Source organism: Geotrypetes seraphini, chromosome 1, assembly GCF_902459505.1.
Source record: "Geotrypetes seraphini chromosome 1, aGeoSer1.1, whole genome shotgun sequence".
NCBI classification, from domain to species: Eukaryota; Metazoa; Chordata; class Amphibia; order Gymnophiona; family Dermophiidae; genus Geotrypetes; species Geotrypetes seraphini.
Genome location: NC_047084.1, coordinates 203,722,200 through 203,740,093, shown reverse-complemented (window position 1 = coordinate 203,740,093; position 17,894 = coordinate 203,722,200). Strand labels below are relative to the sequence as shown.

The window sequence follows — 17,894 nt, the reverse complement described above, 5'->3', positions numbered from 1 at the left end:
GCAACACTACAGAAACAGTGACACGTGTCCTAAAGCAATAAATAAATAGAAAAGTTTTGTTCTACTTTTGTCTTCTCTGGTTTCTGCTTTCCTCATCTTCTTGTTACTCTCTTCCTTCCATCCACTGTCTGCCATCTCTCTGCCCCTATATGGCATCTTCTCTCCTATGCCCCTTCCAGAAACTGTATGCCTCCCCCTTCCATCTCTCCTTTCACCCCCATTGGTCTGGCATCTCTCTCCTCTCCTTCCCTCTCCCACACCTCTCTTCCCTCATTTTCCTTTTCAATTTATTTTCCGCATCCATCTAGATTATGTTCTTACTACCCTCTCATCAATTTCCTTTTTTACTGTCTACCTTCAGTTCGCCACCTTGTTCCCTCACCCCTCCAGTATTTCCCTAACTCAATACTTTTCCCCCCATCATTTACCTCCTTTTATTTATCCCCTCCTTCCATCATGTGCCCTCTTTTTCTAGCTATTTGCAGAGGTTCAAAAAAAGTAAAACCATGTTAAATAATACATGTAACATAGTAGCATAGTAAATGGTGGCAGATAAAGCATAGTTACTCTCCTGTAGCAGATGTTATCCAGGGACAGCAGGCAGATATTCTCACATATGGTGATGTCATCCACCGAACCCTGGCACACCCATACCGCACGCATGCTGGTGCCTTCCCACCCGATTTCAGCTCACAGGACCATCAATTCAGTTAAGGGAAAGAGATTGGGACTTGTATACCACCTTTTTGTAGTTATATAACCAAACTGAAGTGGTTTACATACAGGTGTGTCAAACCCCTTCCATCTAGCCCCTTCCATCTAGCTAAAGAAGCACTGCCTGGGCTTTGCAGTCCACGGTTATGTCTCTAGCAGGATATATATTTCAAATCTGATATATTCTAATGACAAAATAGAAATAAAACTTCTGCTCTGCTGCGAGATGCTGGGAGTATATGGGGATTTCTTTGTCCAAGGGAGTGGAAAACTTGCTGTCTATAGAAAGAACCTGTGTAATACAAACTGCTACTACTGAACAAAGAAACTGAAATTCCCTCCAAAAACAGGCTTGAATTCTCTGTGCCTATCAAACACAGCTCTAGTGGTAGAATGTGCTACTGTTCCTCTTCCTCAGAGGACGGTGTGGGCACTGCAAAGAAAGCATATACTCATTAACAGGAGAACAAAGAAAATAATGTGGTGGGACACATCCCCCACCCCTCTGCAGACAGGGCTGACCAGAATTCTGCCGAGACTGTAACCTGTATTTGCTGAGAGACAAAGCAAAGATTCAATAAACTTTTTACAGGGTCCTGTGATACCAAATATGGCCACAGGAAAATTTTAAATGCAGACCCACTACCTAAGGGACATAAAGCACAGTTACTTACCGTAACAGGTGTTATCCAGGGACAGCAGGCAGATATTCTTGACTGATGGGTGACGGCACCGACGGAGCCCCGGTACGGACAATTTTAGAGTGATTGCACTCTAAGAACTTGGAAAGTTCTGGTAGGCCGCACCGCGCACGCGCGAGTGCCTTCCCGCCCGACAGAGGCGCGCGGTCCCCAGTTAGGATAAGCCAGCTAAGAAGCCAACCCGGGGAGGTGGGAGGGACGCAAGAATATCTGCCTGCTGTCCCTGGATAACACCTGTTACGGTAAGTAACTGTGCTTTATCCCAGGACAAGCAGGCAGCATATTCTTGACTGATGGGTGACCTCCAAGCTAACAAAAAGAGGGATGGAGGGAAGGTTGGCCATTAGGAAAACAAATTTTGCAAAACAGATTGGCCGAAGTGTCCATCCCGTCTGGAGAATGCATCCAGACAATAATGAGATGTAAAAGTATGAACTGAGGACCAAGTAGCAGCCTTGCAGATTTCCTCAATAGGAGTGGAATGGAGGAAAGCTACAGATGCTGCCATCGCTCGGACTCTATGGGCCGTGACAGAACCTTCCAGTGTCAGTCCGGTCTGAGCATAACAGAATAAAATGCACGCTGCCAGCCAATTAGACAACGTACGTTTAGAAACAGGACGTCCCAATTTATTCGGATCAAAGGACAGAAAGAGTTGGGGAACTGATCTGTGGGGTTTCGTACGCTCTAGATAGTAAGCTAGAGCCCTTTTACAATCCAAAGTATGCAGAGCCTGTTCCCCAGAATGAGAGTGAGGTTTCGGAAAGAAGACAGGCAGAACAATGGATTGGTTGAGATGGAATTCAGAGACAACCTTAGGGAGAAACTTTGGATGTGTACGCAGAACCACCTTGTCATGATGAAAGACCGTAAAAGGTGGATCTGCAACTAGTGCATGTAGCTCACTGACCCTCCTGGCAGAGGTAAGAGCAATAAGGAAAAGTACCTTCCAAGTGAGAAACTTGAAAGGAGTGGTAGCCAAAGGTTCAAATGGAGGCTTCATTAAGGCGGAAAGAACCACATTGAGATCCCAGATAACAGGAGGGGCTTTAAGAGGTGGTTTTACATTGAAAAGACCTCGCATGAACCTGGACACCAGGGGATGAGCTGAGAGAAGTTTTCCATGAACCGGCTCATGGAAGGCAGCAATGGCACTGAGATGGACTCTGATGGAAGAAGACTTAAGGCCAGAGTCAGACAAAGAAAGCAAATAATCCAACAATGTCTCCACTGCCAGGGAAGTGGGATCAAGATGGTGAAGAAGACACCAGGAAGAAAATCTTGTCCACTTCTGATGGTAACATTGCAGAGTGGCTGGTTTCCTGGAGGCATCTAGAATGGAACGAACAGGCTGAGACAAAAGAGTATCATGAGAAGTCAGCCCGAGAGATACCAAGCTGTCAGGTGCAGAGACTGGAGGTTGGGATGTAGAAGGGTCTCCTGATGCTGTGTAAGCAGAGAAGGAAACAGTGGAAGAAGAAAAGGTTCCCTGGAACTGAGTTGAAGTAGAAGGGAGAACCAATGTTGCCTGGGCCACCTCGGAGCAATCAGAATCATGGTGGCTCGTTCCCTCTTGAGCTTGAACAAGGTTCTCAACATGAGAGGCAGAGGAGGGAAAGCGTACAGGAACAGATTGGACCAGTCAAGGAGAAATGCATCCGCTGCCAGACGGTGAGGAGAGTAGAGTCTGGAGCAGAATAGGGGCAGCTGGTGATTGTGAGGAGCTGCAAAGAGGTCTATTTGAGGAGTGCCCCATTGAGCGAAGATGGACTGTATAGTGAAAGGATCGAGTGTCCACTCGTGAGGCTGGAGAATTCTGCTGAGCTTGTCCGCTAAGGAATTCTTTTCTCCCTGAATGTAGATAGCTTTCAGGAATAGATGGTGATTTATGGCCCAAGCCCAGATCTTCTGGGCTTCCTGGCACAAGAGGCGAGAGCCCGTCCCACCCTGCTTGTTGATATAGTACATCGCAACTTGATTGTCTGTGCACAGCAGGAGAACTTGAGGGAAGAGAAGATGTTGGAAGGCCTTGAGGGCATAAAACATCACTCTGAGTTCCAGGAAATTGATGTGATGCTTCTTTTCCTGGGCTGTCCAAAGGCCTTGAGTTTGGAACTCGTTCAAATGAGCTCCCCAGGCATAAGGGGAGGCGTCGGTGGTGATGACTAGTTGATGAGAAGGTAGATGGAGCAGAAGACCTCTGGATAGATTTGAGGATATCAACCACCATTGCAGAGACTGATGAAGAGATGATGTGACAGATATGTGACGTGAGCAAGGATCCATCGCTTGGGACCACTGGGTAGCTAGGGTCCATTGAGGAGTGCGCAGGTGAAGATGTGCGAAGGGTGTGACATGAACTGTGGAGGCCATGTGACCCAAGAGTATCATCATTTGCTTGGCAGAGATGGAAAGTTGTAGAAGCACCTGCTGACACAGAGATTGAAGCGTTTGAAGACGGTTGGATGGCAGGAACGCTCTCATGAGGACTGTGTCCAAGACAGCTCCGATGAATTGAAGTCTCTGAGTGGGGATGAGATGAGATTTGGGTAGATTGATCTCGAACCCCAGAAGTTTAAGAAACATGATGGTTTGGTTGGTGGCCAGGAGAACAGTCTGAGATGAATTGGCCTTGTTGGATGTTCAGCGTCAGTGTCTCCACCACAACTTCCTGACTTTAAGCAACCTCTTCTGCAATTTAGAGCACAGCATGAAGGAAATGTCTTGGTGTTCAGGAACTAGGCACTGGACACACCAGTTATGTGGGTCTGTACCTGAACTGGTCCTGTGGTACCGAGTGCACTGCTTGAAGTTGCTAGGGGCCTTGGATGTAGAAGGAAAAACTGCAGATGTGAGGTCAAAGGACTCTATGGTGCAAGGCGGTTGAGTAGATGGTAAGCTGGAAAAAGCTCAAAGCTCCCAGCCTGAAAACAGACTGAAGAGGGCCCGATGGTCCAAAAGAAAAATTTGGTAAAAAATCCAAAATTTTAAGAACATAAGACTAGCCTTAATTCCGGAACTTGGAGCCTAAGAGGATGGCTGGTTAACTGCTGAGCTCCCTCTCATAAGCAATATTTATTTCAAAATAGCAGGAATGTCCTCAAATAAGCAAAAGATACCAGAATCTCACGCTAAATCAACAGGAAAAACCAAAAGACAAAAGGAGGATCTGCAGTCTTCCAGTGAAATTCCTCTTCCTAAGGATACCCTGGACTTAATTGAGGTATTGGAGGAAATAAGGAAAGTTAATATGAATATGATAGAAATGAAACAAGAGTTGAACATGATGAACAGCAAATTTGATATATTAACTAGCAAAATGGAAAAGTTGGAAAATAGAATTGAAAAAATTGAACATGTTCAACAAAGTAATAAAGAAGATCATAATAAACTATTCGAATTAAATAAAAGAATAATTGACATGGAGAATAGATCTAGAAATCAAAATTTAAGAATAGTTGGTTTAAAGGAAGGAATTGAGGGGAAAGACATGATTGGATTTTTAGAAGAAATAATACCAAAAATTCTTCCACTTAAAATAAAAGGATCATTAGCTATTGAAAAAGCACATAGAATTGGTGTGAGGAAAAATCAAGATAAAGATAAGCCAAGAACTGTTATTTTTAAAGTAGTTAGATTCCAACATGTATTGGAGATTTTGAAAGCAGCAAAAGAAATAAAAGATGTGTCATATAAAGATTCCAAGCTGATATTCTTTCAAGATTTTGCAAAGGAGACTGTTCAAATTAGAAAGCAGTTTTTATAATATAGACAACCATTGAAAGAAATGGGTGCTAAGTATGGACTTTATTACCCTGCGCTAATGAGTCACTTATAAAGAAAAATTTTATCAATTTGAGGATCCAGGGAAACTTAAAGAGTTTTTATCATCACAAGAAGTACCCATGAACTAAAAATTATTTATGATAGAGAAATAAAATGTTAGGTAATGGGTAGGGAATTTTAAATTATCCTTGAATAGTGTGCATGAAAGTTTGAAACTAAATGAATTATAAAAAATTTTTTTTCATATACATTAATTGGTTACAAGATGGATGCTGAAACTGAAGGATTGGAATGAATAGAACAGTTTCAAAATAACTTGAAATAGATTCTAATACAGAATGGGAAAAGCAGATGGAAACAGAGAATTTTCAGTCATTCTTATGAACCCAACGTCAAAAGAATTCTAAGAAGGAGAGGGGGTGGAGTTGTGAGGCCTCAAGATTATAGTCTCAGATAAATATCCAGGCACTTTCCTAGTGCTAAAGATGTTGTTTCAGAGGGAAAGCTCAGGATATCTAAGATAAGAGATTCAGCATCAGATCTTTGGAACACTTCCCCTCCCCATCTGAATCAGAAGAGGGTTCTAAGAATCGGAATTTTACATTAGAGATCTGGAACATTTGTTTAGTCTCCTGCTACTTACATGATTTTTGATGCTTGGAAATAAGATTTGAGTGCTATTAGAGGCCAGTATTCTGTGGACCATCATTGGGAGTTGTACTTCCGGTTGCGTCGTTGTCAAGAAAGGAGGGGTAGAGCGGGTCTGAAGAGGAGAAACAACGGTGGAGAGCTGGGCGCAGGTCTGACTAAATATTATAATCAAAGCGGAAGAGCAGGGACGCTGAATGAAGGAAGTGGACTAAATCGGCAGCGAGGTAAACTGTTTGCGTCTCAGCACAAGGTCTGAACAGAACGGGACTTGTTATTCAGGTTTTTTTGGGGGACTACAGCGCATGGTGATGATTTGGACACTGATCCGCTCCCTCGCTTCTGTACTATGACTTTGCCTTTATAATACTCAGTGAGTTCAAATGTGGAACGTTTAAATGACTTAAAAAAAAAAACAAAAAAAACCCCTACAATTTAAGACTCATTTGAATGAAAGCTGGAAAAATAAAATGGAAAATGAAACTGTTTAATGTAAAGCTCACTGAAATTATCTTCAAACATTGCTCAAAGTGTGTGGAAATTGGATACTAAAAGATGGATATTAATTGATTAACACTTTCTGGGCTGTACAGTGTAACAGAAGAGTACAACTTGATATATCCCACATACTGGTTTGGAATTCTGACTGAAACCTAAGGAATGAGAATTTTCATGACTCAATATTTGAGAATGGAATAGTCCTTGGTTTGTTCATATGATTCAAAAAGTGACTCTGTTCTAAAAGCTATGATTTGTTTTGAAAGACTGGAGAGATGAAGATTGTATGCTATAATAGTTTAAATGGTATATAATATATTCAAAATAGAGTGTATTGGGCAAGATTACAATATATATAAAAATTAAAAAAAAAAAAAGGGGGGAAGAATCAGTATTGATAAAAGATATGTTATAGTTTTTTATGCTTTTTGTCACTGAGTTTTAAATATTAAATTATTCAGTTATATGGGGGTAGAGATACGCAGTAGAATATGATATATGGTTGGGAGATATTTAATGAGATTATATAGTCTTTTAAAATGTGTGGTTGGAATAAGAGATATTTTAAAAGAAGAAATAGTAATACAAAATGCTTATGGGTGAGGAGAGTGGGTTTGCTGGGTTGTTCTTATGACTTCAAGTTATCGCAATATGCATGGGGGAGGGATAAGGGTGGGAATAGGGGAGGGTTTTTTGTGTATTATGAATAGATTTTATAAAATTTTAAGAGAGGGAAGGGAATTGTGTAATGATAAATTAAGGGAAATGTTCGGAAAAAGGGAATATTATAATAATTTGAAATTTATGTTGGGAAAGATTTATGACAGTGATAAATATTTAAATGGAACTTAAAATACTTTCACTAAATGTCAACGGTTTAAACCATCCAATTAAGAAGAAGAAAACACTTTTATTCTTGAAAGATCAAGGTGTTGATATATGTTTCATTCAAGAGACTCATCTGTCAGCAGTAGAGTCTCAAAAGCTAAAAGGTGGTTGGATTAAGCAAGTTTTTTATGCCCCAGCTGTCAAGAAGAAAGCAGGTGTTACAATACTGGTAAATAAAAGATGTAATGCAAATTTTAACCTAATCACTGCTGACCCATTGCATGTGGAAATGGTTCTGGGAAATATTTCCATGGCGCTTTTCAATATATACGCACCTAATTCTAATCAATTTGAATATTTTAAATCTTTACAACAAATATTATTACCACTGGCTGCTTCTAATCTAGTTGTGGCTGGGGATTTCAATGCTGTTGTAGATCCTATTATGGATAAAAAACCTAGTAGAGTAATGAAATCATTAGGGCTAGATAATTTGATACAAAACTGTGATCTGAAAGATATATGGCGAATCTTTCATTTTAATGGTCAGGAATTTTCATTTTGTTCCCATGTTCATAAGTCTTTTTCAAGGATTGATTATATATTTGTTTCTAGTACATTAGTTCAACAAGTAACACAAGCCTCCATAGATCCAATTATTTTGTCTGATCATGGTGGGGTGTGGATTAAAATAAAGATAATTGATAAGGAGGATAATAGACCAATCTGGAGATTTGATAATACACTGCTGGTGGAACCAAATTTTATTGAGGAAATGCAAGTGAAAATAAATGAATATTTTCAAATTAATAATACGAAAGATATCTCTATAGAAACATTATGGGATGCTTTTAAGGCAACTATGAGAGGCCAAATTATTTCTTTTTCAGCATATCTTAAAAAACAAATTAAAAAACAATTTTATAATTTGGAACAGGAAATAAAGATATTAGAGTCAAAATTAATTGAGAAATGGGAACATTCTGTATTACAAGATCTCATGAAAGCGAAAGGGAAATATAATGAAATTTCCTCTAAGTTGATTAGAAAAGATTTATTCTCTCAACAAGCAGTGTATTATGGAAATTCAAATAAGGCGGGAAGAATGTTAGCAAATTATCTAAAAGCAAAAAAACGGAAAACAAAGATAGTAATGATTAAAGATGAAAGGGGGAATTCTTATTCTCAAACTGGAATGATTTTAAAACAATTTTTAAATTTTTATAAAAACTTATATTCTTCTGAGACTTATTTAGATAAAGAAAAGGATGGTTTGAGATTTTTAAAGTTAATTAAGGGACCGAAAATTCCTGAGCAAGTAAAAGAAAGTTTAGATAAGCCAATATCATTAAACGAATTGCAAGCAGCACTGAAGTCCCTTAGAGTTGGATCCGATCCAGGTGGAGATGGTTATTCTGTGGAGTTTTATAAATCATTTCAAATTACCCTGTTGCCATTTTTATTAAATTTGTATCAGACTCAACTTAATAAAGGTTGTATTATGGGTACCATGGCTGAATCATTAACTATAGTTTTGCCAAAGCCAAATAAAGATCCCACACTGGTGTCAAATTACAGGCCTATTTCGTTAATTAATGTTGATGGGAAATTTTTAGCTATATGTTTGGCTAAAGCTCTCCCTTTCATTATTGGTATGCACCAAACAGGATTCGTTGCTCAAAGACATTCTTCTAACAACACTAGGCTTGCACTACATATGTTGAATTTATCCAAAGCTTTAATAGATCCAGTTTTTTCTGTATCACTTGATGCAGAAAAGGCTTTTGATCGTGTTGAATGGACCTTTATGTATCAAGCGATGGAATGGTTCGGTATTGGCTCAGGTTTTATACAAATGGTTCAAGCATTGTATAGCTCCCCCATTGCTAAATTATATATTAATAATAATTTTTCAGAAGGTTTTAAATTGCAAAGGGGGGTTAGACAAGGTTGTCCCTTATCTCCTTTGCTTTTTGATATTGTTTTGGAACCCTTGTTATTAGCAATTCAGCAAACAGAGGAGATTCAGGGTATTCCTCATAAAGATCGGGAATATAAGATCTCGGCTTATGCGGATGATATATTGCTCTATTTGAGAAATCCTGAGAAAACCATTCCTTGCTTACTTGAATTAATTGAGAATTTTGGAAAATTTTCAGGATATAAAATAAATTGGAATAAATCAGAAATTCTTCCACTCATTGTTCATTGTACAAAAGGATTGTTTGATTCATTTCCCTTTCTTTGGAAGGAGGAGGGAATAAAGTATTTAGGTATTTGGATTAAAAATACATTGGATGAAACAATGAAAATAAACGAAAAATCATTATTACAGAAGGTTACGGAGATGTGTGAGCAATGGAATCCTTTACTTCTTTCATGGTGGGGGAGAATCCAAACTATTAAAATGATGATTTTACCTGTGATTTGCTATCAGATGGGAATGTTGCCGGTTTCTTTTCAAGGGTCCTTTTATAAAAAATTAAATAGTATTCTTTTTAAAATTTATTTGGCTGGGTAAAACTCCTAGAGTGGCTCTGGTATCCTTACAAAGACCAATTTCAGAGGGAGGGGTAAATTTTCCAAATTTTTATAGGTATCATCAAGCCTATATTTTGCGCCATGGTATGTATTGGGTCCTCCCAGAACTCATGGAAATACTCCCTGATTGGTTATGGGTAGAATGGCAACTCATGTCTCCGTTGCGTTTATGCCAGGTACTCAGTATCAAAATGCCTAGTTACAGTAAAGATAATATTATACTAGCAGACACATGGAAAACGTTGCGATATGTAAGCAATTTAACATCTATTCCAATTCATAAATCTACAAAACAGTCTATATGGGTTAACTCCAAGATCCAAATTGGCGGGGAAAGACTAGTCTGGAAGCATTGGATGATAGCAGGAATACGAATATTGGATGACGTTATTTCTAATGGTACCATGCTTGAATTTTCACAGTTGCAAAACAAATTTGGTCTTAATAAATCAGAAAATTTTAGATGGATGCAACTGAAGCATGCTATTCAGGCAGGGTTCCCTGATTGGAAAAACCTTAATAAACATCACAGTTTGGAATTTCTATGTTTTCAGACAGACTTCTTGGGTCACCAGGCCGCCCAGTGGTATAAAGTGTTAGGCGGATTTAATAAAAAGAAATTAAAAATGATTTAAGAGATATTTGGAGCATTGAGATTAAGCATGAAATTACTGCATCTCAATGGCCACGAATTTGGTCTTGGAGGATGAAATGTACGATGTCAGCATCTATGAGACAAACTTGGTTCTTTCTGTTACATAGAGCGTTATGGACCCCCGTTAGGTTACAAAAATTAGATAGTTCTTTGTCTAATAGATGTTGGCATTGTAATTTGGAAGCAGGAACTTTAGATCATTTATTGTTTCATTGCCCATATATTATGAATTTTTGGAAATCAATTTGGGACCAAATTAATAATTTATTAGATAACCCAGTGGCATTATCCTATGATACTGTGATATTTGGTATGGAAATGAGAACAAAAAGTCAAATTTCTGCAAATAATAATAAATTACTGCTAATAATGACTGGTGTTGCCATTCAGCAAATTACAAACAATTGGAAGGATTGGAGGAGATTGAATTACACCTTTTGGTGGAATTCTTTATGTCACATCTATAAAATGGAAAGATTCATTGCATTGCAAAGAGGATATTTTAAGAAGTTTCAGATGTGTGGAAACCATTGACAAGATATTGTACAGAGTAACTGGATACGTTTCCCTTAAATATATCAGTTTAAAAGGGTAGGGTGGGGATTGTGGTATTGATGTGTATTTATATGATTATTAGTTACTAGTCGTTAAGCCCGTTACATTAACGGGTGCTAGAATTTATGTCTGTCTGTATTTTTCTTTCTGTCTCTTTCCTCCCTCCATTTCCCTGTGTAGCGCTGTCTCTGCTTTCTTCCTCAGTCTGCACTCTCAAGCTGTAACATTACTGCTTAGCTTTTTCTCCCTGCAAGCATCTCTGCTCTCTTTCTCATCCCCAGTCTCTTTGCTATTTTTCTCTTCTTGCAGGGGTCTCTGCTCTCCTTTCTCTATATGTTCCTGATTCCTGTAAACTTCTGTTTTCTCTGTATGCTCTTGATCCTGTGTTTCCCTGTAGGTGTCTTTTCCCTTTTTTTTTTTTTTATTCCTTCTTCATGTATGGTTGATTTATTAAAAGTTTTTTTATTTTTCCTATTTGTTGCATGCCTGTCTCCTTGGCCGCTGTATGTTTCTAATTTTTTGCTTTGTGTGTTTGTTTGTGTTTTTTTGCTGATTGTCTACTTGGTCGCTGTCAGTCTGTCTGTCTCATTGGCTGCTGTATGTCTGTATGCCTTTTTTTCAGTCTAACTCCTTGGCCACTGTATGTCTGGAAGGTTTTTTTTCCTGAATTTATCCTTGGGCATTGTAATATTTATTTTTTTCTGTTTGTCTCCTTGGCTGTTTGTATTTTTTTGCTGTCTCTCTGTCTGTCTACTTGGACGCTGTATGTAAGTATGTCTGTCTCCTTGGCTGCTGTATGTCTGTTTGTCATTTTTTTTCCTGTGTCTCTCTCTCCTTGTCCTCTGTGTTTTGTTATTTTTTCAATCTGTGTCTTTAGCCCCCTGTCCTTCTGTGACTGTCTGTGTGTCTCTCTCTACTTGTGCACTGTTGTTTGTTTGTTTTTTTCAATCTCTCTTTAGCTCCTGATCCCCTCTCACTGACCCTTGCGCGACTGCATGTAATTCCGGTTAGGTTTCCATGGCAACCCTGCTCGCGGGTCTGTGAGTGTAGGGCCGTTTTGTCGGGTCTGGCGGCGCCGGGTTGGGAAGAGTCCTGGCTCCTTTTTTGGTTTGGGCCCGTGCAGAGGGGCTCAACAGCGCACAACCACCTTTCCTTCCCTCCCTCCATCAGGTGCAGTGCAGCTCCACCAATGTTAAAAGCAGCCGCGTCGAAATCGGAGCCCTGCCACTGCCGTAGCACTTTCCCCTCTGCCGTAGCACTTTCCCCTCTGCCTTGGTCCCGCCCCTTCTCTGACATATGGGACCGCGGCAGAGGGAACGTGTTATGGTGGCGGCAGGGCTCCAATTTCAAAGCAGCTGCTTTTAATATAGGCGGAGCTGAACTGTACCTGATGGAGGAAGGGAAGGAACGGTGGGGCAAATTTGGTTAACGGCAGGAATTGTTTGGCGGACCAAACACTGTGAAACCGTGAGGAAGGCCGCCGCAGCCTCGCAGCTAGGTAGGGGGACAACAATGGCGCTTATGCTCAAGCCCCCGCCGCAGCTCCTCTCTCGATCCTGGTGCGGTTCGAGAGAGGATTCGTGGTGGCGGCTTGAGCATAAGCGCAATTGTTGTCCAAGTTGCCGAGTTTGGTGACGTAAACCCGCGCATGCGCACTAAAAAAAACGCGACGGATCAGGGAACACGTTTTTTTTAGTGCGCATGCGCATCCTACCATTTTATTATATTAGATGTGGTAGGGAGGGATGGGAGGGGGTGGGATAAGAAGTTATGTAATTAACCAAAGATAGAATGTAAGTGAAATTTGCATTGATTATCTGATTGAATATGTACTTACACTTTATGTAATTTTGAAAATGAATAAAAATTTGGAAAAAAAAAGACTAGCCTTACTGGGTCAGACCAATGGTCCATCAAGCCCATTCAGACAGACTTTGGCCAGGTCACTAGTACCTGGCCAAAATCCAAGGAAGATAAGAGAAGAAAAAGAAATTAAATAGAAAAATATAACAAAACTATCAAGTTTGACATGCTTAGAGAAACTCTAAGAAGCAGCTTCTCAGCTCTGCAGAAAACTGATGGTCCCTCAAGCTGACTTCAGGCAGGAAGGCACCAGCACGCGCACAGTACAGACGGTCTTAAAGCTTTAAAGTGACAGTAAACTTTTTGACTGTCCATGCCAGGGTTCCGTGGATGCTATCGCCATATTTGAGAATATGGCGCCTGCTTGTCCTCAGATAAAGACTTATACAGTCCAACTAGTCTGCCCAGCAAGGCACCTAGAGTTGTACCTGCTACATTGTGCCTGTTACACTCTTCTATACCCTTGTTGAAGTGTAACAGTCATTTAAGTTGGCGGGGATTGCATTCTTGTGTTATATAGGGATCCTCTGTTTATCCCTTGTCTTTTTGAATTTGTCAGTTTTTGTCCCCACCCTTTCCATGAAAAAGTATTTGCTCATATTACTAAATCTACCTCTTAATTCATGGCCTCTAGTTATTGTACTACTGTACTTCTCCATCTCTGAAAAAGTTTTGCTTGTACTTTAATACCTGTTTACAGACACCAACATTTCAAAATGATTAGGGTGCCTAACACAATATAAATGACACTTCCCCAGACACAATAAAGAAGCTTGCTCAATATAGGGGGTACTTAGCACCCACTGACACACAGCTGGCTTGTATGACACATGTATCAAGAGTGAAGTTTTAAAGAAAATAGTGGGACTGAAATGAGAAAGTCAGAATTAAAACAACAGAATATAAAATACAACACTACATATCTAATTTCCAGTATCCATTTGGTCTAAATATGGACAGCTAGTAGCAGGTGCACCTGCATTATTCTTTGTTTTAGACCCTTTTTGTTGTTGTTTTGGCTTTTTTTATGCATATGTGCCTTCTTCCCTGGATTTAGGATGTGATTGCAAGATAGATGGCTTCATCAGAATCTGGATCCTTGCCATCTTCGCTGGGCAGAGAATCGCCACCACTTGGGGATCTACAGCTCAAGTCCTCTACACCTGATTCCTGGTCACTGTTTGTAGAAATATCTGGATCTGAACTTTTGTGGTGCTCTTGACTCAGAATCATTGCAGAAAAGTCTTCTTGTGAAGGACTACAGGAAGGGAAAGACTTCAGATTGCCATGGTAATCCTGGGATGTATTGGTTAGCAGGTTGTCAGACATAGAAAGTCCTAAATGTTTGATTGCATTTTCATTCTTAAATTCCACTTTAGTATTATTGGACTGCAGCATTCTAAACTTTCTTAATTTCTGCAAAAATAAAAGCCATCCAGAAATTAGATTAAGACCTTAAAAGGTATTTTAAAAAATGCAGCCATATACCTGGAACATTTTCAAAAGGGTCTCCCTTTAGAGCAGTGATCTCAAAGTCCCTCCTTGAGAGCCGCAATCCAGTTGGGTTTTCAGGATTTCCCCAATGAATATGCATTGAAAACAGTGCATGCACATAGATCTCATGCATATTCATTGGGGAAATCCTGAAAACCCGACTGTATTTCAGCCCTCAAGGAGGGACTTTGAGATCCCTGCTTTAGAAATATTTTATTGGAAGTGTAAGGATATTTTGAAGACGCTACAGATATCTCTTCAAACATGTGGTCTTAAGAGTTGCTGAAGGATTTTAAGTTGACCAAATATAAACAATTACTACCTTTAAATAATCCAGCTTTCCTTATGATTAGCACAGCTCCTAACAACTCCACACTACTTGAATTTCAAGAACCACTACATGCAAATTGTGGTGGTTTATAATGCATATAGAGCAGGGGTGTCCAATGTCGGTCCTTGAGGGCCGCAGTCCAGTCGGATTTTCAGGATTTCCCCAATGAATATACATGAGGTCTATTTGCATGCACTGCTTTCATTGTATGCTAATAGATCTCATGCATATTCATTGGGGAAATCCTGAAAACCCGACTGGATTGCGGCCCTCGAGGACCGACATTGGACACCCCTGATATAGAGCTAAGTCCTCTAAAATCTATTGTAGGAATAATTATATCTAACAATGTCTGATACAAAGAGATTAGGTTCTTACTTTGCTAATATCTTTTCTAGTAGATGTGTATGTCATTCTGGACATATAGGTAATCTCCAAAAGACAAACAGGAGAAACTGCCTTCACACCAGAAAGGGGCACACAAACAACAAAGAAGGAGACCAGATGGTGCTCAATCCTATTTATTAAAACAGACACGACACGATCGTGTTTCGGCCCCAGAGGGCCTGCCTCAGGAGTCTTGATAGAGTAATAAAACCAATGACGTGTCAATCCAAATGGCCAAATGTTGCAATAAAAACCCTGAAAAAGACCAGAATGATGGCTGACAGTGATTACAGAAAATCCCCAGGAGGTAATAAAGGGATGATATTTTAAGGGGCCGAAGTAAAGCCGTTAAGCCTTTACTTCTTTTTTTTTCTTTTATTTAGGGCTCCTTTTATTAAGGTGCGCTAGTGTTTTTAGCGCATGCACAAAATTACTGCATGGTACGCTTCCAGAATAACGCCAGCTCAATGCTTGCGTTAAGGTCTAGCATGTACTATTTCACCCGTTAAGGCCCTAACGCACCTTAGTAAAAGGAGCCCTTAATAATTAGGTCCCATATATTAAGACCCTTGTAGACATTGTTGAGGTCTAAGGAGAAAATTATTTTTTTTTATTCCTAATAATCTTTATATTGTGATCTTACTTTTTTCTTTTCATTTTGCTTACACAAGTTGTATTGCTTGTAAGTTAATTCAATAAATAAATAATTTTTTAAAAAGTGTATGGAGTATCTGCCCAAACCTGAATCTTCAGGCGACACAGTCTCTATGGCCTGAATATCTAACAGCCTCTGAACTGTAGCCACGACCTTGCTAGCTTTCTCTGGTCAGGGATTGGTGAATGCGAGCTTGTAATCATTCTGAAAGATCTCCAGAACCCAACAGTCTAACGAGATCAGTGCCCAGACCTCTGCATACTCCGAGAGCTGGCCTCCTATCTTCAGGGGAACATGTCCGGATCTGGTGTCATTGTGCTTTATTGGAGGTTGAAGTGGGATGAGAATTGGTGATTTGGCTCTACCTGGGACCTGAGAAAATCCCTCTGGATCCCTGGAAGGTTCTCTGAGAGTTGGTCCCTCCTAAGTACTGCTGAAAGCGCCTGGAGGTTCACATTCTGCTGTCATGTAGAGATAATCTGCCACGCTGGTCATAAGATTGTCCAGTCCCTTTCCGAACAACATTTGTCCCTTGAAAGGAAATCTGCTGGGTGTAGCCTTGAAGGTGGAATCTCCCACCCATTGCTTATCCAGAACATTCTACAGACTGAGATCATATAAGCCAAAACTTTGCTCATGATTCTTAATGATGTCGTAGAGAGCATTGGCTACATAATCTACTCCTGCTAATAGGAGCTGGGGCAAAGGCTTTCCCTCTGCAAGCTCAAGCCCTGGCAACCCGGTATGACAGGTGTGTGTCACAAAGGAAGTTGTTGCAGCCGTTTTCATTTCAAAGGCTACCACTTCGATTTGTCTTTTAAGAATCACATCCACTCTGCGATACTGCATTATGTGATAGGCAGGACCCTGTCTCCTCCTGAGTCTCTGCTGCTAACCCTCCTTATGCCAAACCAGGGCCTATTCCCAGAGAGATAGATAATATTGTGAAGAGAGATAGAAAGCAGACAGTAAGCACATCAGAAAGGTAGATCAGAGGACCTAGTGCAGAAGCAGCTCAGGATCCTGTTATATTTCCCTATTATTCTTTATTCAAACCTGCAGAAAGAAAAATTCCTTTTAACCCTGCAGTATTTCAGCTTGACACACAGAGAGTTAAAGATAGGGGAGGAGTCAGGAGAATTGATGTACACCAGGCTGTGCAGAAGCCAGGCAAAGATAAAATCTCTACAGCTGAATGCTGTAGTAGGGAGGAGCAAGCCAAGCTGAGCACTTTGCAGAGCACATCAGGAAATGCTGGGAATGTTTGTTAACCAGTTCCTCCACCACTTTGGAAACAGCAGTCAGGAGCTCCCAGGCAAGAAAGAAACCAAGTTTCTAGAGAAAGGTTAGCTTGGGAGGGGGAGAATTCTGAAGCAAAGTTTTCACAAGCTGGCTGGGAGAAACGAGGCTTCTCACAGAGTGGGGTAGGGGAGCTAAAAGACAGAGAAGGAACTGCAATGGAGATAAATGATCAGGATTTTGAGTTAAATAACTTAGACTATGATATGGAAAGTAGTTATGAACCAGAGGAAGGTATGTGTGAATAGAGCTGATTATGTGTAAAGCCTTCCTGTTTAAAAGTGCAACAAATGACCCTGTGTTAGAAAACTGAAACGGAGGTTGAATTAAGTGTTTGGGGACAGGAGGAGTGTGCATGTGCTTTGGTGCAGTGGAGGAGGGAATCCCAGTATTACTGAAGCTTCAGCCTGAGTTAACAGTAAGACTGCTTCAGATGCCCAGAGTGTATCCCTGTCCTGAGTCACTGAATCATTGGGAACACAGGGTGGTGTGCAGGATCATTATTCTGTATTTGGGTAGAGTATGTTCCCACACATACTGGCCCTAGTGATAAGAAGTCAGGGCAGTATTGTGAGACAGTCCTCTGTGGAGCGGGGACACCTAAGAGTGTGCATTATTGGACTGCGGCTATTAAAGGTAGTCTGAGGATTGGATAAAGGCAGGAGTGCTGCCTAGTATTGCCTGTAGGCAAGGAAAGTGGGCTTGGGTCCCGTTTGCAGAGGCTGCCTGAACTGTGCTAAAACTGCAGCCTCTGCTTTATTTTTGATGAACAATGATAAAATCCTGAACTTTTGGGAATATTGAAAGAATTGCTATATTCTGCCGCAAGGACTGTCTGGGGAGCAGCCAAGTGATTTTGATATTGATTTCCCTGTATGAAGGAATACAAAGGAAAATAAAGTGTTTTTCTGTTTTGAAAATAGCAGGGCTCAGACTGTT

At 40.3% G+C, this 17,894-nt stretch overlaps 1 protein-coding gene across 2 annotated transcripts in view; it reads right to left on the bottom strand.

Annotated features, from left to right (window-relative positions):
- Window positions 1-12,911: 12,911 nt before the first annotated feature.
- MTMR7 (myotubularin related protein 7) overlaps window positions 12,912-17,894 on the bottom strand; it is a 193,068-nt gene continuing 188,085 nt past the window's right edge. For both annotated transcript variants that reach the window (XM_033944229.1, XM_033944219.1), the window contains one exon: window positions 12,912-14,205. In XM_033944229.1, coding sequence (XP_033800120.1) covers window positions 13,843-14,205 — 363 coding nt within the window. In that variant the 3' untranslated portion in view covers window positions 12,912-13,842. The remainder of the gene's footprint in view (window positions 14,206-17,894) is intronic.